Here is a 27733-nt window from a genome sequence, read left to right as displayed (position 1 = left end):
AGTAGCCGAATGGTTTTTACAATCGTTCTCTGTATGATAAACTCCATCTCGTAACAGTCGACCACATGTGCACTGTAGAAACACATCAATTGATACTGCGGCATAGTGTTATTTCGCCTAAAACCAGTCAAATTAATTAATCATATTAATTATACTTAAATCATAATCACTAAAAACGCAAAACATTCAATTATGTCACGGTCCGACATCGAAGAAGACTCGTGCCCCAGAGTACGGTATTCGGCGAGCCCATTGGATTTGAAACAGAAACCTACAAGTGACTCTCCGTCAAAGTCGAAGAAAACTTCATTTTGTATAGAAGCGTTGCTCGGCCATCGTGAAGTTTCACGTAAGACATCATTGACCGCGTCATCGGATTGTTCGTCTACTCCTTGTTCGAGCCGTAGTGCTTCGATATCTCCTGGACCGGAACAACAGTTCGGATATGAAGGTAAACACAGCGACGAGAACGACGGAATTTCGACTTCGACAATGAGATCATTAACTTACAATTCCAACTACTTGAAATCCGACTTCCCGATCACTTCCTCTGCGGCCGACGTTTTAACCCGTGACCATAGACGGAATGGTAGTTTTGGATTTATTCACGGATCTTCAGCATTTCAGCCATTACCTCGTATAGACACTAACACCAATAATTTGCCGAGCTCAACAATCGCAACAGTTTCGGCAACAACTACAAATCCCAATCGTTCCAATGTTTCTGCTGGCCAATTGCAACAGATGCAACTTGAGTGGTTTGCTAGAGCAGGAATGTTTTACGCTGGACCAAGATTACACGATTTAACAGGTAAAATATATTTTTAAATTATTTTTTTTCGCTTTAATGTAATAATAAGGTTATGTCGTTATTCAAATAAGTTCAACGACAACTAAAACTTTCTCAAACTATTAAAATGTATTATTATTTTCGTGAAATAAAGATTGATAGAGTTTAATAAATAATAATATAATATTTTAAATTCCTATAGGTTTTATAAAAAGTAGAGAATTTATTACTTTATTTAAATTTTAAGATGATATTTTTACCCTACCGATTTTTAGCATTTTATTTTTATTATTTAATACATATTTCTTTATAATTAGTAAATATATTTATATTTTGTAAAGGTTTCATTTGAAAATTTATATTAAAAAATATAATATACTAAATACTATACAAATATAGTAATATACTAATTATAAATATACTATTTATAAAAATAGTAATACTTTTTCCAAATACCTGTAAATGTGGTATTTAATTAACTACCTAATAGAACAAGATCAAATAAGTCAGATAGATATTATTATTAATGTTTTAATAAAGTTATTTTTTCTATTTCAAATAAAAACAAAAATTTATTTTAAGGCTTATCATATTATAATACATCTATAAATCAAAGTTTTACTATTGTCTACATTTTATAATTATTATCTACAAAACAATTTTACGGTAAAACTTCCCGTTAAAAAAATATATATTTTACTTTGAATTTCAAATATTAAATTATCTCCTAATAGTATAGGCATCTATTTAGAAAAAATGTATTATTAAAAAATATAATGATCCGATTATAAATTAATTTTTTATATTATGTTTCACTTTATAATGTTTTCAGTCATCAATACAATTATTTTTTGTTCTAACTATAATTATTATCTTCAAATCAAATCTATTGATAGTACTAAATATTTCTAAGGTAGGTCCGTTCATCCTTTTTGAAGCTAAATTTGATTCACTTACGCCATGAACTCTTAAGTTGTAGACACTTAATCCGAAATTGAACAAAACCTTCTACACTATATATAAACGAACAAAATTAAATGAGTTAGATTAAGTTAATTTTTCGTGGAAATAAGAAAATTATTTACTGTATTTATTAGTTTAAAATATCGAATAATTTTAAAACAAGTATTTTAAACACAAATTTGTTATTATTATTATTTTTTAAGGACGGAACTTTCATAAAAAAATATTAAGATCTAGCCCAACCTATGTTAATAACTTATCTGTATAAATCTGAACCTACAAGTACATATAAATTGACTAGGTAAAGGTATAATGTGAATCGCTTTAAACTAATAATAGTTAAGATTTTCCATAGTTATATGTTTTGTTTCGTACACATCATTTTTAAATTTGTTCTTAGGCCAATGCATATTATCTATACCAATATACCTATTGGTGTTATTTGCTATTCGTGTGACATTTAATCAAATCGGAAAATTCTAAGCATGTATTTTATATTTGTATTTTGTATCATATTTTAATTAACTGTTATTTTATCTACGTCCATCTTATTGATGGGCGATAATTATAAACGAATTATCCATTGGTGATACGCCAACAATTGAAAACAGCAGCAGATTAAATTAAAATATAAATGTTGGTGTCTTAGTTTATCTGTAATACCAACACGACTAACTTATGTATTAAACCGGTAGATCAACCATCGATTCATATTATATATTCTATCCATTTCAACGTGGTTTGTGTTCATAACACTATGATATTTAAACTGAAAAACGATTTTTTTTTCAAATCACAAAAGTGAATTTAACAATACTTACGTAGAAATAGAAAGAAACAAAAATTTCATCCCACGATGAGTGAAAACAAATAATCTAATGGCCGTAGATCTCTATCTGAACTTTAAAATGAATGTTTTATTGAACCTATACATAATATACGTGTTTGTATAGAAATTAATCGAAAAATAACAAAAATAATTGTGTCTAAACATGCATTGTAGGTACCCGCTAAACGTGTAAGCAATCGACTTGAAATCGACACATTAACTAAAACGAATCGGTATCAATTCGGGAGTGTGTGAACTCTGAATATACAAGTATGCTTCAGCTATTTCATTCCTAAGGAATGATTCCTTCAAATCCCTTGTTCAAACATCTTATTCGTGCTCCGCTTTTATTTATTTATGTATTATTTCAGTCAACGTCAAGCGAACGTGTAAACAAACGCATTCCTTGGTTTTTTTCATGAAGTTCTTTTCAGTGTAAATGATACGACAAAATACGAATCCGATAGTGATATTTTGTGAAAAGGCGATTGTATAGATTCCGCCGATTTTCTAGTCATAGTCTGTTGGTATTGTAATTGAAGAAAGCGGTCAACCGGCCGGCCGACAGCGGATCCGTCTTTATTCGATTTCAGATTGAACTGAGAAGGTTATATTTATTAAAGTTCACAATTAAATAGATAAACACGTGAAACATAGACCCGAGGACCTAACACTCTGTCTGTTATTTTTATAGATACCTACCTATGAATTTCTCTTTACATTTTTGCTTTCAGCCGAAAGCACATATTGAGTTCTGAACAAATTGCCGTCCTCTATATTCTACGGCCGCTTTGATTTGATTGTTTAGATAGGCAATGTGTGGCTAGGTAAATAAATTTGTTTGTAGGCACTGTGGTTCTATTCTTTCTAAGTTGATTGAAAGTTTGATTGGTTTGTAATTCGTACAGCTCATTTTCAGTAAGTATTGATTTCAACATAACGTCTGCAAACGAAAAACTTTTCTTCATACGCTATATCGCACATCATCGCGTTGGTTTCAAATAGAGTCTATTTATACCACAATTATTAATGAATTATTTTTAATCAGTTTATTATTATACAATTTAAAAGTAAACAAAAGAGTGTACAATATGCAAAATTTACAAATAAAACATATTTGAGTTATAGAGTGATAACAATACGTAGATACATAGAATACGTTTTGATGCGTATTGTGCGATTATTTATTTATGTATTTTGTATATTATAATAAGTTTTTCTTCAATTAAAGCACCGCTGTTAATGAACGTTAAAGTATTAAAGACATATCCAAATATTTACATTCAAAATAGACTTTACATTTTTTCGTGGTGATAAAAAATTAAAATATATAAAAATCGTCCATTTAAAATAACAATCAATTAATATTACCAAGTGAGGTTTGAAATTTTTAACTCGTTATATTTTACTTGTCCATACAATTTTTATAAAATCTTCCAAGTGAAATGTATCAAATATACTTAAAGTAAAACATCAAAAAAATTTTTTTAATGTATAATGTATATAAGTACATACTTCTACTTCTTCTTTCGTGTAGTCGACCTAACTTATATGCTTATCTCCGACAGTATTTCTCGATATATCTTAACTTAATTTTTTTTCGATTTAACCACCGGTTTTATAAGTATTAAAAGTTCAGTGTATAGTAAATTTTCGGTATGATGATTAGTATACTTCACATATAATGTGGTTACGGTACTAATTTGAATGGACAATTGGGTGAAAATGATAGAACTAAATATTATTACTTGAGCTTTGAATTTAATGCATTTTGTATAGCTTAAAAATGCATTTTAATCTCGTCAATACAGAACATAATGCACTATAAATCTTTAAAAATGCATTGAAAATCTTATAAATACATTGAAATCTCAAAAATGCACTATAAAATGCACTGCATGCAAGTAACTATACAAAAATCATGATTTAAGAAATCTAAAACTGTATCAAGTGCAAAATATTTTAGATTAAAGATATTGTTTATTTAGTACAACATACGTGTAAAATGTGTGAGTTATTTATTTGAAGAAAATAATTTAAAAATATATCAGAAGTTTCTATCGATAAAATTATTAAAAATATCAAAAAACATATACAAAATTGAAAAAATGACCTAAAAAAACTTAATAAATCAAATATTACAAAAATTCAAAAAACTGCAAAATAAAAGTTTTAAAGTTTAATTCATTAGTACCTAATTCAAGCATCGTGTTACAGAAGTTATGTTCTACAAAAAATTAACATTAAACCATTGTAATATATCAATTCACAGCCGTAGTTATTATTTATCTAGTAATACGCTATTACTACTTAACAATTTTATTACTATATTAATTTATTGCACTAATTATTAAGAAGGTAATTACATTCAAAACTATATTTTACATAACGATTCCAAATACATATTACATTTTAAATTCTTAGCGGAGCAATGATATATCTTCAGCCTAAACTGTAAAGGTTGTATATCTAAAATAGTAAATTACAGGAGAAGAAAAAAAATTAATTTAATAAATTCAGATTAGTTAAATAAGACTTATTTGATTTTTCTTAATTTGAGTAGTTATGTTTTTGTTCTTGTCGGCTTATACTTATTTGGTATTGAAAAAAACACACCAACTTCAGTCTACCATAAGCAGTTCTACAAATTGGAGGCAAATACTGCAAATTGTATCACTTTTTATGTGTATTTTATTTGAATTTTTTGGTTTTTAGTTTTGAGGGAGTCTAAATAAAAAAGAACAGCAAGCGTATTGAGCAAATGTTTTACAATTATATTTAAATAAAATAAACGACTGAATCGTTTTTCAAATAATAAACATTCAAATCTAAAGTAACAATACTCTGTGCTGAATTGACTGTTTAATAAGATTCAAAAAATTTATTTATTTTCATAATTTAAATTGCGTGTCTCCTTAATGGATAAATTCTTTATTCATACTTTCTTTATAGTTAATTTTTAAAATAATTCAAAAATCAGGTTTAGTTGATGTACTGATTCCTATTAAAACTTGAAATACTTAATGTCTCTATAAAGTGATTATAATTAATAGATAAATTGAATTATATTAAAACTATTTCAGTTGAAATACTACTAATTTTGTCGTTATTTTTGTACTTTATTAACACAGTTTTTATTATTTATGTGAATAATATATAAATGTAGGTATGTTTGTAATTTTGACAATTTTAAAGTTCAACTTTGTGAAATGCTTATACACAAAACTTATGTAGGTAGATTATAAAACTGCAATACTTACCTCACGACGTTCAAATGAGCTATGTGTTTATATAAAATAAAATAAATAAATACCTTATTATTAACTCTCGTTATTTTTTTTTTTTTATATTTTTTCGTTATTTTATAATGTTTTTAATTACAATTTACTATGGATTATGAACTGTAAAAAGTTCACTATTAAATCTGTAAAACTGTCTTAATATTGTCTACTAAGACAATATTACTGAAAAGTGAATAATTGCTTTGCCTGGAAAATAAAGTTACTATTGGCCGACAAAGTAAATTAACTTAAATATAATTTAATACTTTATTTAAATATCATAAACAAGTTAGACTAACATGTTTCTCAAAAAAATGTAAACTATCGATTATTACAATATAAACCAAGAACGATATCAACAAGAATTCAGTTTATTATTATTCCTACATTCAAATTATTTGTTAATTTGTTACTATCACTCTATATTTCAAATTACGAATTGCCTTTATTTAATTATTTACGTAAACCTTCCAAATTGTTCATAATACCGAGTTTGAAAATGGAATCTAGTTAGTTATCAAAACTAATAATCTGATACTAACAATCCAAAAGCAAATTTGGTGTTTGTTTTAAAGTAATATTATTGGTTTTGTCGTCTGGTTCCGCCGCCATGACTGTGCGAGAACTGCAGGGTTGCTATGGTAATAATTATATTTTCCTCCCTTTGACCATTTGTCCCTTCGCATTCCGGAATATAACACCGAGAGGTGTATCAAGCCATTCATTGAAATAACGTCTGAAATTATCATAAATAATGGTAATTAAATTAGGTACATAAGCTTATATTCTTTAATCATTTTTATTATGAAAATTTAAAAATAGAATATTTTTATAAAGCTATAAATGCAATATACCTTATACCACGCGTTTCAATAGGTACGCGTATACAATTTTTTAATTGCAATTAAATTTTAATTTTAAAACAAACAAAATGTATGACACATTTTTTATAGTTATTTACTATAAGAGTTAATAACAAATATGTAATAAATAATAGTAGATTTACAATTACTATTAACTAATGAGTATATCTATAATGATATAACTTACGTAGGTATAATTTACAAAAAATGTAAGCAAACTTCAAATTTGATTGAGTTGAGATTATAATAAAATACTTAACGTTTATTTTTTATGCGTATCGTTACTATTAAATAAGAAATTGGTTTAAACGCGCGGTAAATTCAATTTTTTAGATTTAAATCTGAGAAATTTCTTTTAGTTTGTCAATATATGAATATGCATATCTATAACCAGAATTATTTGTATACAGTAAAATATATATTTAGTAGATTATAAATCTTAAATATTATGATAAATGATGATGAGTACAGTTTTTATAAGTCGCAATCGAAGATAAAGTTTAACTCTCAATTTAAATTCCAGATAAATAAGGTAATTGTATACATTTAAGCAAAATAATTGAAATAATTATTACATTAAGTAGATATACAGGAATATATAAAATACCTATAGAGATAAATTATTGAGTAAGTTACTAGATACGTAGTGTAACTCTTGAGTTAAGAAAAAAACATTTTGGTTGGTCAATAAATACTTTTAAATGTTAAGTAGCACATTTTGTTATAGAATTGATATTTATCTATATACTAATTTATTAATTTCCATATACCGCATAGCGACACATGTGTAAAAACTCGAGTTGAATTTATTATATTATTATGATTTATCTACCAATAACATATTATGTTATTATTTAAAATATTGTCTAAAAATCAAAAAGGTATTCAATTTTCATAAAATTGTTTTAACAGTTTGTCATAATTCACAATCAAGTTCATTAATCAGTTAATGCGAAACTTAATGAGATAATATTATACCATAATAACTTAAACGAATAAAATTAAAGAATAATATTGGATTACATTTTGTAAAAATGTTTAAAAAAACTCGGTAAGTATTTTATGTTAATCAATTTCATTTTTGAGTAATTTCTAACCAAATCACGTTATAATACTCCGGCCTGCTAACAAAAGGTTTCAATATATATTCTTCAGCTAAATTAGTGAATAGTCCATAAGTTCCTTGTGCCTTTGTCAATGATATTTCTACGTAAATACCGTTTAAAAAAAAATCTTCAGAGTATTCCTCAATATTGTTTTTCATAGAATTAAATGTGAATTCCGGTATAGATACTTACAATATGTAATCATCTAAAATAATGTTTGTTTAACACTTTGTATCAAATGCTAAATACCTTTAATATAGGTATCTAGTATAGTATGAATATAAATATTATTAATTATTATGAAGTAGGTACATTTATTGAATATAAGAATAATATGAACTAAATTATTATTGCCAAAAAAGATACTGTAGCGCCCATATATTTTTACAACAAATTTTAATACTTAGTTTATTATTTTCACCTATTCCAATTATAATTTCAGAAATTTTTTATGACAGTTAAAATAAATTTATTTAATAGTAGATACAAATTTATCTGCATTTTTGGAAATAATTTACATTTTTTAATACGTTTATAGTGCCTACAGATATTATTTTTAAAATTGCACGTACCTATAAATAATATCAATCTCATAGTAATCTAAGTATGAGTTATGACGCATATTTCACACAATATTTATTAGCACTGTTTACATATTTTCACATAGTACAATTAAGAGTGAACTCGATAGTGATCTAAATCGTAGAATTTTGGTTTGGTTTTAAATGGTAATTGAATATAATTTTGAATTTGATTTACTTTTTTGAGCTTTTACTCAGTATTCTTGTTATAAATATCAAGTTAATTATCAGTCATACACCTATTATTAATTATTAAATAATATACAAAAGAGTATATTTCATTATTTAAAAATTTAAAGGACGAATTATTAATTGAATTTAACTCAGTTAAATATTGAAGGTAACTAAATAGAGTATATTGGCAACGGTTAGAATTATTATGCAGATGGTGAAAAGCATTAGACTGTATAACCATTCGACCAACGTCAGTTTTCAATTCTTGATGAGGGTATAAACCTACGACAGCGCTGCTTTGTCTTTAATTAGAAATGATAATGAATGTGTATACTTCAAATAAAAACTTTCATTATGCAATTCTGACTTGTCGTCATTATTTATACAACAGTTGAGGTAATCTTAACCGGGAGTAGTATTATAATTTTAATCGTGTTAATTAAAAAAAAAAAGGTTTGCACTACAAAACGCAACGCGGATTGTATTTTAGGTATAATATTAATTAAAATGTATTTGACATACTAATGTAATATAAAAATATTTATTCCGGAATAATGACATTATAAAATTAACTTTTAGTCATTTAAATAATAAGCATAAAACGTTTATATTATAAAATACTAATAAATAATGAATCTATAAAACTATTTTTCAATTTTAACTAGTGCATGATAAATGATAACCATTATAATATAATTGGCAGAGAAAAAATGTAAAGAGAAATTTACAATAATTTATTTTACACAGTAAAAACACCGAGTCGGATATTAATAAAGGCTTGACGGGCACAATCTGGAGTGAAGTATAATAATTTTAAAAACAACTATTTATTTTTTCATAATTTTGTTTCATAAAAATAAAAATAGTTGTATGTACTATGCGCATGCTTTTGATTCACCTTCGTAGAATCTGATAAAACTGTTTATTTTGTAAAAAAAACAATACATTTCATTCAAAAATGTTCCGGTGTCGTATTAACTTAAACAGTAAATTATATTTAATTACTTTTCTGAAGAGTAAAATTTCATATTGTCAATTTAGTACATTGTTATAAAATTGTTGTAACTAGTTAGTAATTTGCTTTTACAGCTAGGTAGGTATATAATCTTATTTTCTATGATGAATAAAATAAGTAACATAGGTACTTCTATTAAAATTATGAAGATAATTTTTATTTTTGTTTAATTAATGTATTTTTTTCAAACATATTTAGTATAATTATAAACTTCTAAAAATAAAATATTACATTTTTACATAATTAAGTTAATCATTCACCTTCTACAAACGGAATAAAATATATTCAATATTAAAAATACCTTACAAATATTTATAACTTACAAACTAATAGGATCATCAAAATGTATAGATTATAAATAACACCATAAGTAAACAATCTACAGAATAGATATTCAGTATAAATTATAACTTATAAATTATTGCCAATAATTACATCAACGATTTGCCTTCAAAGTGAAAAAAAAAATGTCAAAGATTAAGGAAAATTAAGACTTTTATTAAATAAAAAAATTATTTAACAAGCGTATAATACTATAAATCGTACCTATGTTATAGTATATATATTACATAGTTTAACACTATTTATATTTAATAAAAGATTTTTCTTGATTACAAACTGCAACTAGGAATGTAATTACTATGGTTACACATTACGAATTACCTTTGAAATAATTAAATTGCTTATTTTAAAATGTTGTTGGAAAATACAAATTGTACACCTTCTACTTACTAGATTTTCATTACGATAATTTGAAGTGTTTCACGATTTCCACGATGTGCTTTTCATCATTCTTTGTTCTGAATAGTTTTGAGTATCAACAATTTACAACAATCACCTATATATTTTATAAATATAAATGTTATAATACTATAATTTCGCTGAACTTTCTATACGATTTGTTTGTCAAGAATTTCACTAAATAAAACAAAATAACAGTAAATGTCTACTATATATTATAGAAAATCGTTATGGCGACACAAACGTTTTATTGTTTATACACAAAGTTCATCTTTTCTTTTTCTGATTACTGCTAGCATAACTGAGTAGTTTGTGTAGTTTTGAAACATGTATTCTGAACAATAGGGGAAAAATGTACGAGATTTCATATGCCAGACTATTTGGAATTGCAGATTTTTTTTTCCACGGCAGTTGCAACAGGGACGATAAAACGACTGAGCTGAAGAGAAAACATCTCGAGGGATTTTCATGTAAAATTTATAGCCATTATGCTAAGTATACCGAAAACCCTAACAGTGACAGATAAACAGTTAACAAAGCTTAACTACAAAACATATACAATCAAAGACGATCAGTTTTTCAGCAGTTCAAAATGTTCTTAAATTCCCCTTACTTTTTGCTGCCTTCCCTTTGCTCTTTGTACTATTATATGATACAGTTAATGGTAATTGATTACATTATAATACCCAAAATATTTACTAACAATAATGCGTACTTACATCGTATAATGTAAAATAGCAATAAAAACTATTCCGAAGAATAATTAAATTAATTTATATACGTATATTACCTATACCTAATTTTGCGGTTTTGTTTAAAATGCTTTATGGTACTTACAAATCCGAATTTTTAATTCTAAACATTCATACAGATAATTTTTCAGTTTTCATTTCACTCAACAGCAATACTAAATTCAGAATACAAATCTATGAAATATTGATATACTCGTAATGGTGACAGATGGTGGGCGCGCATGGCACAAGCATGATAATAATATATATACCAATTTATTAGCAGGAGGTTAGAGTAATACGCAATTATATAAAATCACTGTTTGTATTTATTTACGGTCAATAATTGGATAATATGATACAGGAAAAACATTATTAGATATATTTATAATATGGTGAATTATAGTGAGCAAATAAAGATCAATAAAATACTGAAATCACATCAAATAGTTTTTATTAGTATGTACATCGACGGATAAGATGTTTCCTAAATTGAATTTACTTAAGTAATAAAATAAAATATTTTTGTGAAAGTAATATTAGCTACATTTTATATATTACCTTATAAAAACCGAAAACCTCGAACGCGACGACTTATTCCAAATAAATGTTAGGACACCTTACTGTATTTTATTATAACCAATTTTCAACGTGTTCTAAATAATTATCTGTCAAAAGTTTATTGCGTGGGATTTTAATTAATTTATAGAAAAATCAACGGAGTTAAGTTTCAATTTTACCACAAAAATGTGTTATGATGATCTATTTATTTTTTTTATAAAACGACTATTCTCAAAATAATATTAACGACTTTGTACCTGAAGTGTTCGTTACAAAGCATTATATTTATTAATGTATATTTAACGTTTGAAACGTTTTGAAAATATTCAAAGTTTTACAAAAAAATAAATTACCAGTGACATATTATAGTTTTATTTTTGCGTTAACATCACTATTGAAAACTTTGTGCCAGAAATATCTTATGTATTCAATCTATAAACTTATATAGTATATAGAACATCATCATACATAAAGCTTGAAATATTTATATTCCTATAAAAAGTATTCACATAAAAAAAGAAAAACATATTATTTTAAGCTTTGGCCAATAACTTTCTCGCCATCAGATTGTAATAACGTATAAAAAAATAAAAATATATGTTTATAGGAATTGTCCGATAGTATCCGGACATACGAGATGTATTTATTTTTTAATTTTCTACTGTTGAAATCGTTTTATGGCAATAATAAGAAAAACTTAAAGTTTGAATATTAAACACATTTTTTTTAATGTTACCCCTTGGCTTAGTGGGATTTAATAATATTGAAAGATCTTTTTAATATTAATATTACTAAATTAAGTTATCTCTTTTATTAAAATATATTTTTATTATTTCTAATCATAAAATAAGATACTCTAAAACGTTTAAATTAAATAAGAAACATTATTTCTCTTTCCGGAACTAACTATTTTAACACGTTTGTATATTAGATATATAATAATTTCTAATATGTTGTTTGATGTGGATTGTATTGGAAATTGTTGAATTTCTTTCCCTTCAATTCATGTTGTGATGGTCCACAGCAAAGGCTAAGTGATTAAATTAAGTAGGCAATCCCGTCGTCCGGATTCGCTCCTTTCCTCCCCTCGTCTTCTAAATGGCTTTTGGCTCGACAGAGTGCTACGCTAAAACGTTATTCAATTTTATTATTATTATGAACAAATTAAAACGATAATATTAGAAGTCACCGATAATCACACCAGGCAGTATGTATTACGTACAATCTGCATGTGGTAGAGTAGAGGCGGTACAATAAAATATACAATAAAAACTTGATAATTACTAATAAAAGTAATTGTTAATGGTATAATTGCATTATATATAATAATATGGTAGTTGTATATAGTTCATGATTTTTAGGTATTATACCCATAACATTTAAGAACCGAACCTATCACGATATTATTGTCGTTAAAATACACGTCCATATTTGTTTGTGTTTATTTTCATTATATGAAATACTTTTTTAAACTTATTTTCTTAATTCATTATAGTTTTTAACTATATATTTTTCGATAGTGTTCCAATATGAAAAATGAATTGACTATATTTTTATCCGAGTGTAATATATTATTCAAATGTTTTCAAATATATACTAATTTTACATTTATTTAATTATAATACATAATTATTACCTTTAGTTATATAATATAAGTATAGATATTATAAAATTGCCATCATCGTTTTAGTTTAATCCATTTACTATTTTTTAAATTGTATTATCACTTGTTTTTGGTACCTTGTTTTTGATAAATTGATAATAAGCTCATTATACACAGATATATAGGTATTATAGTTGTAGTTTAGTGGCAGTTGCAGACAATGTGACGAGAATCATTAGTCTTGACTAATCAATTAATCAATGTACTTATTGTAATAATTACTTCATTGTTGTTGTTCTAACGATCTTTAGATTTTTTTTTTACGTTTTGGTTGCTACGCGGACGTACTGCGAAAACATTCCCGCGACGTTGTCGGTTTCAAACTGCAGGAAAAAAAAGTTTTTTTACGTTTTAATTTAGCCAATTTTGGTTTTTATCGCGGTGCAAACAGCTAGAGTCGTGGTTTTTTTTTTGCAAAAACGCCAGTCTTTGTTCATTTTGAAAACATCACTGCACAATTTGACTATACTGACTGAATAGTTAAAAACAACTATTTTTTTTTGTCGTATAATAAATTTACTTTATTTGAAAATTAATCAACTATTAATTTTATAGCTATTATATATTATCACTTATTTGGTCGTCAGTAGTCAATAACTTTATTATAATCGTTTGGCATATGGGTAGCCGAGTAGGTATATACTTAATAGGTATTATTTTTATTGCGCATATACTAAAATTCTTATAGAAATGTTCTAGAACCAATACTCTGTACAAGTCTGATATATAAACATTATGATTATTAAACGTGAAAGAAAAATATACTTTTTTCGAACGAATAATATTAATTTTGAAAAATAAATTGAATTCATTAACCTATTTTTTAGGTTTGTTAGGAAATAGATTTTTGATTTTATTTTATTTTTAATTATAACTTATTTTTTAAATATCTTACACCTGAGTTGTATTATAGATAATCACGAAATTAAAATTGATAAAAATCTATTTACGAGCAAATATGCAAGGTAAAAGGGGCATACAAACCAAATATAGTTTTCAAAATTAAAATCGAACTGTTGAAAGTATATTTTTCTCCCATTTATTGATCTAAACGCATAAAAAATAAGTATGGATTGTTTCAGTCCCCTTGAATAGAAAAGCCGCAAATTTAAAAACATATAAGATAGGTATATCGGTATATGTATCTATTAAGACATTTATTATTATATACTTTAACGGTACATAGCATATACGGTATGTGGTGGTTATACGTAAAACTTTTGTGCAAATAAAATTATATATAACGCACGCTTATTATTGACTTTTAAACTTTCCTGGTTCAAGACGTTTTTCCAATCTACGTAGGTACACATACAAAAAATGCTATTTGCTTTTTTTATTATAGGTTATAAATGAATTTTTTATCATAAATTTATCATAGCTACGAAATCCTGTATAATTTATTAATTAATTTCCATTGTAATATTACCTCAATTTTAAACGAGATTTAATTTAATGCAATACGATATATTTATATGTACTACGGTCTGCGCTTATTAATTTTAAGGAAAGATCGATGTTGTCTAAAATAAAAATATAAGTACATCAATTTGATATAAGTAATAAATGCACAGTAGGTAGTTGTACTACAAAGTATACAAATATGGAATAATCTATAGTTATTTGAATTAAAAATTGTAACAATAAATCAATGCATATTAAATTATAATAGAAGTGTTCAAAGTAATTATTTAATTTGGTTTCAATATAGGTATTTATAATAATTCATATTAAAATTGGTTTTTTTTAAAAACTATTAAATGATTAATGTAGGTTTAAAAAAAGTTTAAACCACTGTTTGACATAATTGTATGCCGACAAATGATGATCGAATTCCTATTAGTCAGTAGTCTGAGCTTTTGAGTAGTATAATTTATGTTTTTCAATATATCTGTACTGGCTGTGATATAATGTATATGCGATATAGTCATATCGGTCATGGAATATCACAATAATACCAGGTTACCTATATTATGTAATTGGTTTCTACGATCATCGTTTAAACCGAAGCACTTGACACTGACATTTAATTTAAATCAGTTTCATCAACGGGATAATGATGACCCATCAATCCGACATTATTTATCCATCGATTTATAAACTCTAGCTTCTAAAATTAACTCTTTGTTAACACTCAAGCCATATAATATATTAATATTATTTCATTATTTATTCATTAATCCGATGGTGTTTTCGGTAAAATAATTTAAAATCACTATTACTATTATTTTATGATTATTATTATGTGCAGTTATTTACTTGTATAATAAATTGATCGTTAATTATTAATAAATATTAAATTCGATTTTCGTCATCGTTATATTATGATGAACTTTTGCTACGATGACTATTTTATTATTTAGACACGCGGTCAATTAAAAGTTTAAAATAATATGTTGGCCGTTCAGTATGTACACACAATGTGTACGCATATACTATACGTATATACTTATAAACATGTTAATATTATTTCGGTGTTTATATATATATATATATATCATCAATTATCAAAGGGGAAAGGTACGCCCGAAAGTGAGCAATAGGTCATATTATTATGTGTGACCTACGCGAATGGCCGTTTGATTTAAATCGAATTATCAAAGTAGCCGAAGAGTGATATTATGCGTCGTACGTACCTGGGCTATATACGTATAATAATTGTAATGGGTATAACTTTATTATAGATATTATATAAATATTGTCAGCACTCGAGAGACTGGACCGAAAGTCAAATGTGTACGCATAATAATATGAACGCGCGCGTGGGTATATATATATATATAGTCTTACACGTTTAAGCATTCAAACGTCAACACATTTATATATGTACATACGACGAGTATATGGCGTTTTATGTTGTCGCGTGTGCGCGTGTACACTCACATAACAATATAATAATAATATATATACCATGTCACCACAAGATTATAATATACTTTATTATACTGACTCATACGTATATGTAGGTGCATATGTGTGTATAATATAATGTATATATATATATATATACGGACATAAACATCACGCGTGTGTAGAGCGTTCCCTCGCCGTTGCAATTAGGAGGAGCGTCCAATTAATCGGGAGAGGGTCACGAGAGAGTAGCTTAAAACGGACAAGAACCATCACCGGTATAAAAGTGGAGGCGGGGGTGGGGTGGTTAATAGATAACGACAACATTGACTAAACGTTTAACCATTGTTCGCGACAGTTGCCATTGTTATGATAATTTAATTCTCGGATAAACACAAATCATATATTATAAAGGGTGCGATTAGAAAAGGCCAACCGCCCCATAATAAGCAGAATCACACACACACACACACATACGCACGCACACACGGCGGCGGCAGCAGCGCGAACGTACGAATATTATATTATATTATATTATATTATATCCACCGGGGCCACAATGGGACGTCATTTGGCGTGATCTTGTGTTTACTCGCGGCATGTGGTTCACGGCTATCGTGTCGGCCCGCCGCCGCCGCCGCCACCACCGCTGCCGGGTGACCCCATCGCGCACTTCTCATTATCGATTGTTCCGGCGGTGGTGTACGAACGACAAAACTCTTTTCGAACGACAATAATAATAAATAATAATACAATAATAATAATAATACGATCGCATTCGGTATAATGTATTGTGTACACACCGCCGCCGCACTGCAGAGTGACGAATATTTGTCAACTTTACGAATTAAGATCGCATTTTAAACGAGCGGCAGACGGCGCGCGTATACAATACAACGTTACGACGTGTATACTGTTATAATAATTAATCGTAATAATATAATATTGTTACGTGTTTGATCTTTATTATTCAAATGTGTCGCGATACGTCAATATATACGTGTAAGGCGGGAGGGAGAGAACGAACGGCTCTGATTTCCGATGGTATCGCAGTCGGTCGTCGGAAATGACTTAAAAATATTAATTGCCTGTTGTCATTTAAAACCGCGAAACCGTTATTAAATCTAAACACCGATCTACATCATATTATAAGGTAATCGACTATCGTTTAGAAAAGGGGGTGACCTCGACAAGTATATCCAAATTTTGATCTGTCGCGATCAATATCAATTATTTATTGATACGAGATATCATAGATTTCAACTAAATATCATCTTATCGTAGTGTTGTATATTGACATATTTTATTACTAAATACTTATTTTCAATTAAGTTATTTACTATATTTCTTTTTTTTTAATTGTATTATCTATACAGTTTTCAAAAGTATTATTAATACTAATTAATAATGATTTATACTGACGTAAAAGTTGATCTCGTACGGAAACATATATACTCGTTAGATCTTATACAAACCAAAATTGTTTAGCTACCCCATGTGTTGGCTATTATTATAGTGTTATACTTAATATAGAACACCAGTGGTACATGCTGAAATGCTGTGAATGTACGTCGAAACGGCTAAATGTTACTACATAATATGATTTGCACTCGTCTCGTTTTCAATTATTTCCATTTGATTCGATGTACTTATTTATTCGGAATCCAAAAGAAAATAAATAGTCGATGATCGTTCGTTAAACTTTTAACGCCTAACTGAATTATTTAAACAAACATGTGCCTGAATATTGTTTACTATGCATATGAATTTAAAAATTCTTATAAATGATACATTCAATAATAATATGCAGTTATAGTAGTTGCGTTTAATTTATAACTTTAAATTAATTGGAAAAATACATTTTTTTCTAACTTTGTTGCATTTGCGTATGCATATTTTTAGCATATTGGAGTTAAAGTTTACTACTTTAGTTATTTCATAGTAGTTTAAACAAATTAAAAACTATAATTTATGATTTAAAGATTTTTTCAATGTATATTATATAAGTTCATTCATATTTTGTATAATATAATTTTATTATGATACAGATTAAAAATAATCTTTTTGCAGTAACCAATAATACATTTTGTACTTTGAATCCCGAACTTATTGTATAATACTGTACGTCTTTACTTACTTAATTGTTTTAAATTGTTGATTATATAAATGTGGTAGATAATTATGTGAATATTTTTTACAATTTAAAATACAATTTTTTTTAAATAATAATTTATTATTATTGTAGTTTTAAATATTTGTGTTCATATCATTATTAAAACATTATCTTTTTAATTAAACAATAAATATGTAACTGTGAGTAAATAATATTTTAAGACTATTTATAATATTAAACAAAAAATACGCAATACCATAATATATGTATAAATAAAATATAGATATGACATAATGTATATCTATTGTCTATAGTCAAACTAGGAAATTTACCGATAAAACTGACAATCTGATAAAATATGCATATATATATATATATATATATGTATATACAATATATTTTAGGTATGCAATTAATTTTCATAATCTCATTGGATAAGATTTTAAGAATTACAAGAAACAGAACTGAAAATATAGTGTGGGATTGAAAAGTTATGTAGCTATAATATTTTATATTTTACCTCGTACAACGTTCGGTGTATATTTTTTGGTCTTTTTAAAAATAATTTTACTATTATTTCACAAAGAAAACGACGTTTTCAAAACGTATAATAGGCACATCAGTGACATCAATATATCATAAAATTATGTAAAATGAAAAAAATCTATCAAGTATTGTACGTACTATTAAATAAAAAATGAATACCTATTAGGTACTTATCCAGACGAAAGTTTAGTTTAAATATAAAAAAAAAACATCTTTTGTCCACTTATATATTATTTATGAAATAGCTTCCAGCGGTCTTTTGATTTATATAAAGAGATATATCCAAAAAATGGGGTTTTATTTATAGGTCTTTGTTTATAAACGTACCGATTTTAACTTGAAATACCAGCAACAAAATATATAATGTCAATTATCTGTTTATATTATGCCATTATTTAATACTTATATAGATATGAACCAATAACCGGAAAGATTTGACTTTGGCCAATCGTTTATAAGTGCTAGAATTTGAACTAATGTTAATTATTTCATGTTATGGTGCATTTTTTAAGAACTGCGACAATTGTATCATTATTATTTTTATAAAATATTAAAACGTATAATTTTGATTTTTAGGTCTAAAATGTTTCAAGACTGAATTATATACAAGATTTTCTAGATTATATTATTTCAGTAATATTTTAATGTCCAAAAAGTAGTTAAGTTATGAAGTAGTTAATTATGACCATTAATATAATGTATAGGTGAAAATGAAAATTGGCTATATTAAACATAATATCGTATATAATTTATGTACTAAAGAGTTATAAAAGTATAATGATTGTTAAAAATTACGCAGTTGTTTTAGTAAGCTCGGCTTCAGCATAATGTAACATAATAATATTACGGTATATACATACCTACAAAGTTAGTAAAATAAATAATAACATTTTTGAGGTTGCACATTAGTCTCGTTTCGTTAGATTCAAACATCATGCTTGAACATATAAAAAAGAAGAGAATGAACGATATTATGAGATGAATATGTACTTTATACACGTACAATTTAAATATTATAACCAGATATAGCACATTAGTTATATTGTTATAAATTACTGATTAAGTTTTGCTTTAGCGTTTGCTAGTGATAAAAATGTGTTTATTTAAAACGAATTTTTATTATAACATATTTTATTGTATGCTACATAATATTATAGGTATACCTACCAACTTACAAATAATTCAAACGATATAATAAAGGGAAAAGTAGGTAACGGTTGTCATATTTATCTAGACATTGAATAAGTCACTGTAATATTTGAATTCAATGATAAATCATTACATACAAATACAATTTTGAGCGAAACGATTTGTCGGCTTATAGATTACTTAGTATATTTCATGATATACTAGAATTATGATTTATGATAAACTACTTATAAGGAACTTTGTATTATACGATTTTTTGCTTTTAGATACGGCCTAAAATTTTTAATCAACATGACTATAAAAAAAAAATCAAAACTTTTATCTGTGTAAATATGTCAAAAATAGTTGGTGAAAATTTCAAATATTTACGATTATTTGCTTTTGATTTTAACAAAATAAGAAAAATGATTTTGACAAAATTTAGTTTTACATAAAAAAAAATGTTGTGTATATACTGATTTATTTTAAAGTATTTGATTAATATTTCTATTATAAAAGATATTAAAGTTGAAAATCAAAGCATTTTACCACTACCTTATATAATATGTAGACAGACATATGAAAAAAGTAGGTAATGTAAAAGTGCTTAAGTAATGTAAAGTAAATGCTTTTTATCTTAAGAAAAAAAATTTAAAAAAGACAAAAATGTCAAAATATTTAAAAAATTATATTATGTAAAGAAAATGCTAATATAAACATTTGATGAAAATTTCAAGTATTTAAGGTTATTCGTTATTTAGCTACACAACAAATCTATTTCGTTAAAAATTTTGGTTTTTCCCAATTAAAAATACATGGAATTTTCAATTTTTACTTCTCAAAAGAACCAACTAAAATCAATTTTCTATTAGAAACCGCCCTCAAAATTGAAAAATGAAATATTTTTATAATTATATTTTACGTAGACAAACGAAAAAAATATATTATCATAAAGACCATCATTGTTTAATTAAGACGTTCTTTGCTCTTCTTGAAATCTAAAAATTCTAAATAAAATAAAAATTCCCAATTCTATTACATTTTTAAATTTAGTATGAACTTTACTATTATAAGTTACATAATATATTATACTTATTATAGAGCAAAACAAAATATTAGTTTGAGAGAAATTTGAAATAAACCATGAATATATAGTGTTATTAATAATTGCATAGGTACGAGTATTATAATTATTATAAATCTAAAATATTTATGGTAAAAAAAATTGAAATAAAATACAAGATATGTAGATATCTTATCAGTTTATTTGTAATACTTGTTTGAATTTTTAATGACCACAATATAATATCGTAATTTTAGATAAATATAATAGAATTAATTGAAAGTTGGTATTTTTATGCTAAAAAAATATTTTTGTTATGCTTGGTTTGGATTGGTATCTGAGGTAAATTATTATTTACTTAATGCACGAAATCACAAATAGTTCACTAAATTATAATGTGAGTCTTCAACATATCAAATGAGCATATTATTTCAATATAAAACGAATGAACATTAAATATATGTTTACACTTATATACTATCAGAATCATATTGGTTTTTAAACATAAACTATGAAAAAAGTGTCTATTTTAATTTATTTTTTACTTTTATTAATTACATATATTAATACTACAACATTACAAAATGTTATAATTATTATTGTTATCTTATACTAGTTACTATTTACTAATTAACCGGTTATTTACTTCAATCAGTTTAAAATTAAAAAAATTGGCCTGTTAGCTAAGAACTATAATCTTATAATGAATTAAAAATTATTTAGATTGTTTAAATTTCCAATTACAGTATGATAGTGCTTTAATGTTTAAATTATACTCAAGACTTGACATTTTAATACGACGTTATAAATTATATAATCATATATTATACTATAAAATAATTATTGGTTGATTATAAATTTATATCATCTTATTTTGTACAAATATTTTATTATTTAAAGTTTGATTCATAGGTAAATTTATTCATATCACGACAATGTTAATTTTGTCAATAATCAACTTACACACATTTAGTTTCAGTATTATCGATTACCTACCTACTTTAATCATACATAATGTTATTAATGTTAACAAGACCCTCAGAAATTGTTATGCAAATTTAGTTTATGATCACTTGAAGTTGAAAAAACACTTTAATAAACCGATCTTCCCTCAGTTTTATTTTTCAAACGCGATGATTCATCATTGCTTTCAAATCAAAAATTATAATACAACATTATCCTGAATCAATGGTGAATGAAGCGTGACAAATTCTCAACACCCACTGTTTGTATATGTGATCGGTTTAAAAAAATAAATAAATAATAATAATAAAATGTATACAAGCAACAAGAATAAATGAATTTTACAATCTGGTTAGTAAAGGTGTAAAAATCGATTTCTGTGTTTTTATATCGTATGTGGTTACTTTAATATAAGATTCCGTTTGATATATTTTACACCGACAATCTAATTTATATGACGTAAAATTATTGCGGAATGAATAAAAAATATATTTAAACAAGTCATTATACAAATAAGTCTGTGGATGACATGCACATTATTATATTTTATTATTTTTATGTAATTACGGCACAATAAAAAAATGTACAAACTTTAATTATATACAAACGATTATATTTTTATAGGTCCACATCCACATACTTTACTGGGGAAGACAAGACGGCCAAGAACTGCATTCACTAGTCAGCAGCTTCTAGAGTTGGAAAAACAATTCAGACAAAACAAATATTTATCCAGACCTAAAAGATTCGAGGTGGCTACAAATTTAATGCTCACTGAAACTCAAGTAAGAATAGTTAAATAATTATTACCTATACGGCTATACCTAAATATTTTTGAAACTTTATTGATATATAATAAGAATATATATTTTTACAAATACGTTATGATTTTGAATCAATATTTTTTTAGAACATTTTTTATTGCCTAATTAAATTTAAACTATGTTAAATGCAATTTAAATTTTAATGATGGGTTAGCGTTAGATTATTCTCGTGTATGATGATAGCTAATGCATTAGATACATATTATGGTATTTTTCAATGAACTAATAATAATAAATGACACAACGATACAATGATTATTTACAATTTTCTATTTTACCTAAAATATAACTAAATTTTTGTCTAATATTATATATTATAATTTAACATTTCAAAATGCTAAGTTTTTTTTTAATTTACATGGATGTTATAACTGTATGGTACCTATAATTCTTTTCTAAAATCTAGTGCTGAGGTAAACGAAGTGTAACGAATTTTATTATAATACAATAATACGAATGCATAAAAAAAAGTGTCTCTGTTATTATGTATACGTAAATAATAAACCTAGAATCTAGATACTAAATGTCACATAATATTTTAAAAAAAATCTCAATAAAAAGTCATTAAAAAATGGGAAACAAATATTGACTTAATCAATAATTTTAATGTAATAAATATATACTAAAAGAAATAAGAAGTTAATAAAAAAAATTACTGCTTAAGTATAATATATTAAAAAATAAAAACAAATTAGTAAATGATACGTTATACGTATAACGTAGGAATTTGTGAAACATATAAGAGAGTATTATATTTATCTTTTAGTGTGATTTATGATAGTCAAACATTAATAATATATATAATCTCTTAAAATAATCCATCTTGTACGTAAAATATAATCCTTATTTTTAAATAATTGTTTTGTAAATTACTTGAACTTAACTTTTCTTTATACCTACATTTTTTTGTACTGTTGTCTGTTTTAAGTGAAATTTATAGACTTTGTTTTAGGTTTCATCATATATGAAAAAAAAAATTAACATTATAATATGGATAAATACTAAAGTTTAACACTAAAATACAAAGACCAAATATGTTATTATTTACTGTTTGTTTTAAGTATAAACATTAAATACACAAACACGGATACACAAATTACATAATAGATCATTAAATAATGAATAATAATGATATAGGAATATACGCCCAATATGTGTTGTAGGGCCGTATAATTAACCTATTCGTATGCGCAGGGAAGGGCCGCTGGGATTTTAGATTCTGAGTACAGTTACTGATACAGCGAAGAATATATTGAATTAACATTTATGTGCTATATTTATTTTTAGTTTATTTTTTATATTATTTACTTATGAACATTTTTAAATCTAACCATTTATTTTTATAAGCATTTTTTAGTTAATTATTTTCAATATTAGGTACTTACTTATGATATCATGATAATGATTTTTATTTAAATCAAGTAAGTAAATTTAGTCTTTAATATTTTAAATTTCAACACGTGTCTAAATTTGAATTATATTACCGCTACATTATAATTGAGTAATAATATTTATTATTTAATAATAATAACTTGAAACTATTAAAAATCTTCACATTTTTTTTTTTTAATTAGCCTTCTACGACAATAGGCATGCAATAATTTCTATTTGCACTAGAGAACATTTTAATAGATAGAGAATTGTTTGAAATTTGAAATTGTTTTCACTGTACCTAAGAGTTGTTAGGAAAAACGTAAAAGAAATAGCCATCATCACTCATTAATGTAAAACTATAATAGCACACTTACTCACTTACTCCACTTTAAATCTACAAAAGATTGCTCTGTTTGCCGTGACTTTTATTGGCACGACAACCTGCAATAATCATATTCACGCGTTCATTTGACAAAATATATATTTTGGTCTGTATAGTTTTTATTTCATTGTCATTAAATTATTAATAATCATTTTGGATTTTTATTATACATCGAAATTATATTATATTAGAAGTTATGACACATAATAATTACCTATCGGTGCTTATACTCGCGTATGTATTTATGGTTTAAACTTACATTATCATTAGTTTGAGTTGAAAGTGCTGCAATAAAAAAATTCATCAATTATTCATCTCAGACTAGTAATATTTAATTAGGTTTATGTATAAAACAGAAACTTCGTGCACTCGTAGAACTTTCTTCATACTATATTTGTATTTTTATAATTATATACACATTTAAATATTTATGGGTAGCTATATATGTGAATACATTGTACATACATTCACATCAAGGAGTCCCATTCAGACATAGGTAATCCTTTCTGCTAAATTTCCTGAAATGTATATATTATACGTATGCTAATTCAAGCAGTAGTTAGAGACAGTATAGAGACTATAGAAATACCGCCGAGCGTTATAATTTCACCACCACGCTTTTACACTGCTTCAGAAAGTAGTTATCCGTGTATAGTGTACACATAAAAATATAATAATATACCATCGAGAAATATGAAGTAATTGAAAGAGCAGATTCAAGTTAGGTATGATATCTCAGTAGCTCACACTGCAGTCGCACACATCATGATCGTTAAGTAAATATATAATATTTAAAAAAAAAAACGTATTTCAATAAATATATAATAAATTTAATTATTTATATAACACAATAGTGTTTATTATTTATCAACATAATATAATTAATCAGCTTTCTCGTCAGTATAGGCACTAATTAGTTATTAGTATAGTTAGTAGGCCTTTAGGTAGCCATCAGCAATAGGTAGACTCGGGACTATGTCACACAACAAAAATAATAGTCAATAGATTATCATACTTATATAAAAACATAGTATACTTCGGAAAACAATAAACCTATATAATATTTAATTGGGATCTTATTGATAATATGATATATTAAATGTCGTGCTGGGTAAATTATTAATTATACGTGAAGTCTTAATTTTTTTCATATCTTATAAATTAATTTGGTCTGGATTCGGTTTAGTGTATTACGAATTATACGTTTTAAATTTGTTCTCTTATATGAGTTAGATTTACAGACAATAGACGTTCAAGCGTTTAAAATATTAAGAATAATATGGTTTTGTGCTCTACAAATTCATAATAATATGTATAAAACTGGTGTCTGTCCACAATTCCACATCTCCCAACTTTTTTGTGAAAAAATAAAAAGGTATTTTATATTATTGAAAATTAAAAATGGTTTATATTACAAAATTAACGGTTCACTAAACATCGATTTGAATTTCATTTTGTCATAATAATGAAAATATAATCAGATTTTAAACATAAAAACAATAATAATGTACCTAGCTATTTATAAAACATTTTGTTGAACAAATTAGGCGAGTTCTTTAACATCGATATATGTATTTTTATGCGGTAACAAATATTGCATGTATGCATGCCCACTTATTCATTGACAAATAAAAAAATATGTATTTGAAAGTGTATAACACAATCTCAGTAAAAACATGTAACTCGATGTTATGCATAACTTCGTGTCTATTTACTAACCTACTCGTAATAGAAATTATTCTGCAGAATAATAGAATTATAGTATATCTTTAGTTAGTATTGTATAATATTAGTACTTATATATTAATAATTATTTGAAACTTATAAAAAATCATTATTTATTAATCAATATGAAATGTAGTTTAATTTATATTGAATATTATAACTTACGACATATAATGAAATATATTAATTTTAAATTTGTGAACAATTTATGACGTATTTATTAATTAACTTTATTTAAATTAAATTAGTATATACATTTTTACTCATAATTATTAATCACAAATAATAATTTATATAATGTAAATATTTTTATTTTAGGTAAAAATTTGGTTTCAAAATCGCCGAATGAAATGGAAACGTAGTAAAAAGGCTCAGCAAGAAGCTAAAATATCTTCGCGAGACGATACGACGTTGGAAAAACGAGGAACCGTAAACATTCGAACATGCGGCACTGGAAGTAATGATCTTCAAAGTAACGCTAACATCAGATCTCCCGAAGAATCTCGCATAAAAATAGACTGTCCGACATCTTCCGCTGCCACAACAATTCAAACTCAATCTCATCACAATTCTACTGCTCAACTAAACCATAATTATCACACTTTAAACAATATTAGATCGCACGAGCAAGACGGAAATTGCGAGTCATTATACAGACCGTACGTATCATAACAGACTTTCGAGTAAATTTGTTTTGTGTATAAAATTCCGATCGAAATAATAACAACGTTGATCGTTTTGTATTATAGACATTATTAACTGGTTTTAATTATTTTATAACTTAATAAATTGATCAAATCGATATACATTATACGTCATAATATTATACTGTTTTTTTATATATATATCATAATATTGTACTATTGAATAATATAATAATTTAATAACATAATAATTTATTAACAAAACAATTAAAAAGTAATGTATTCATCTAAACACATTTCTAAACATTTAGAATTTATTTGGAAAGCATTATATTTAATAAAACAAGTATACCTACCCAAATATTTTTAATTTTATGTAATGAATATTAATCTGGGTTTCCAGTAATATATTTGTTTAAAATAATCGTCTGAAATCGTTATCATGATTTATAATATGATAAACACATCGTGCATACTCATATTATATAAAACATATTGTTATTTATCAAGTATATTTACTTTTACATAAATTTAATGTTCTTTAACAATATCGTATATTATTTATTTTAGTTATACGAGAGAGATAATTGTATGTTTTTGTGTGACTGTTTTTATTCATACTTACTACCTACTAATTTAATATTATTATGAAATATTTTAATAATAGATAATATGAAACATATTTAATGGATAAATGCTAGTACTCAATCAAAATCTGAAAATTGTATAAGTGCACGCTTTATTCATGTGAATTGTAAATAACTACATGATATGTGAATATTTAATAAAAATAAAAATTACATATAAAATAAGAGCGTTTCAA

The 27733-nt window shown here is 25.5% G+C and overlaps 1 protein-coding gene and 1 long non-coding RNA gene across 2 annotated transcripts in view; one reads left to right on the top strand and one right to left on the bottom strand.

The window, feature by feature from the left end:
- Positions 1-27273, top strand: LOC132927075 (homeobox protein Hox-A5). The gene is made up of 3 exons (XM_060991527.1): positions 1-811; positions 22586-22746; positions 26585-27273. Exons 1-3 carry the CDS (start codon positions 193-195, stop codon positions 26936-26938), a joined length of 1134 nt encoding a protein of 377 aa, XP_060847510.1. The 5' UTR covers positions 1-192; the 3' UTR covers positions 26939-27273.
- LOC132927076 (uncharacterized) overlaps positions 6112-27733 on the bottom strand; it is a 49618-nt gene continuing 27996 nt past the window's right edge. The window contains exon 2 of the long non-coding RNA XR_009661615.1: positions 6112-6599. This is a non-coding gene — a long non-coding RNA (uncharacterized LOC132927076). The remainder of the gene's footprint in view (positions 6600-27733) is intronic.

This window comes from Rhopalosiphum padi, chromosome 3 (assembly GCF_020882245.1).
Source record: "Rhopalosiphum padi isolate XX-2018 chromosome 3, ASM2088224v1, whole genome shotgun sequence".
Lineage (NCBI taxonomy): Eukaryota > Metazoa > Arthropoda > Insecta > Hemiptera > Aphididae > Rhopalosiphum > Rhopalosiphum padi.
Note: the sequence above shows the minus strand (reverse complement) of the source record. Positions and strands in the feature narration are given on the sequence as shown.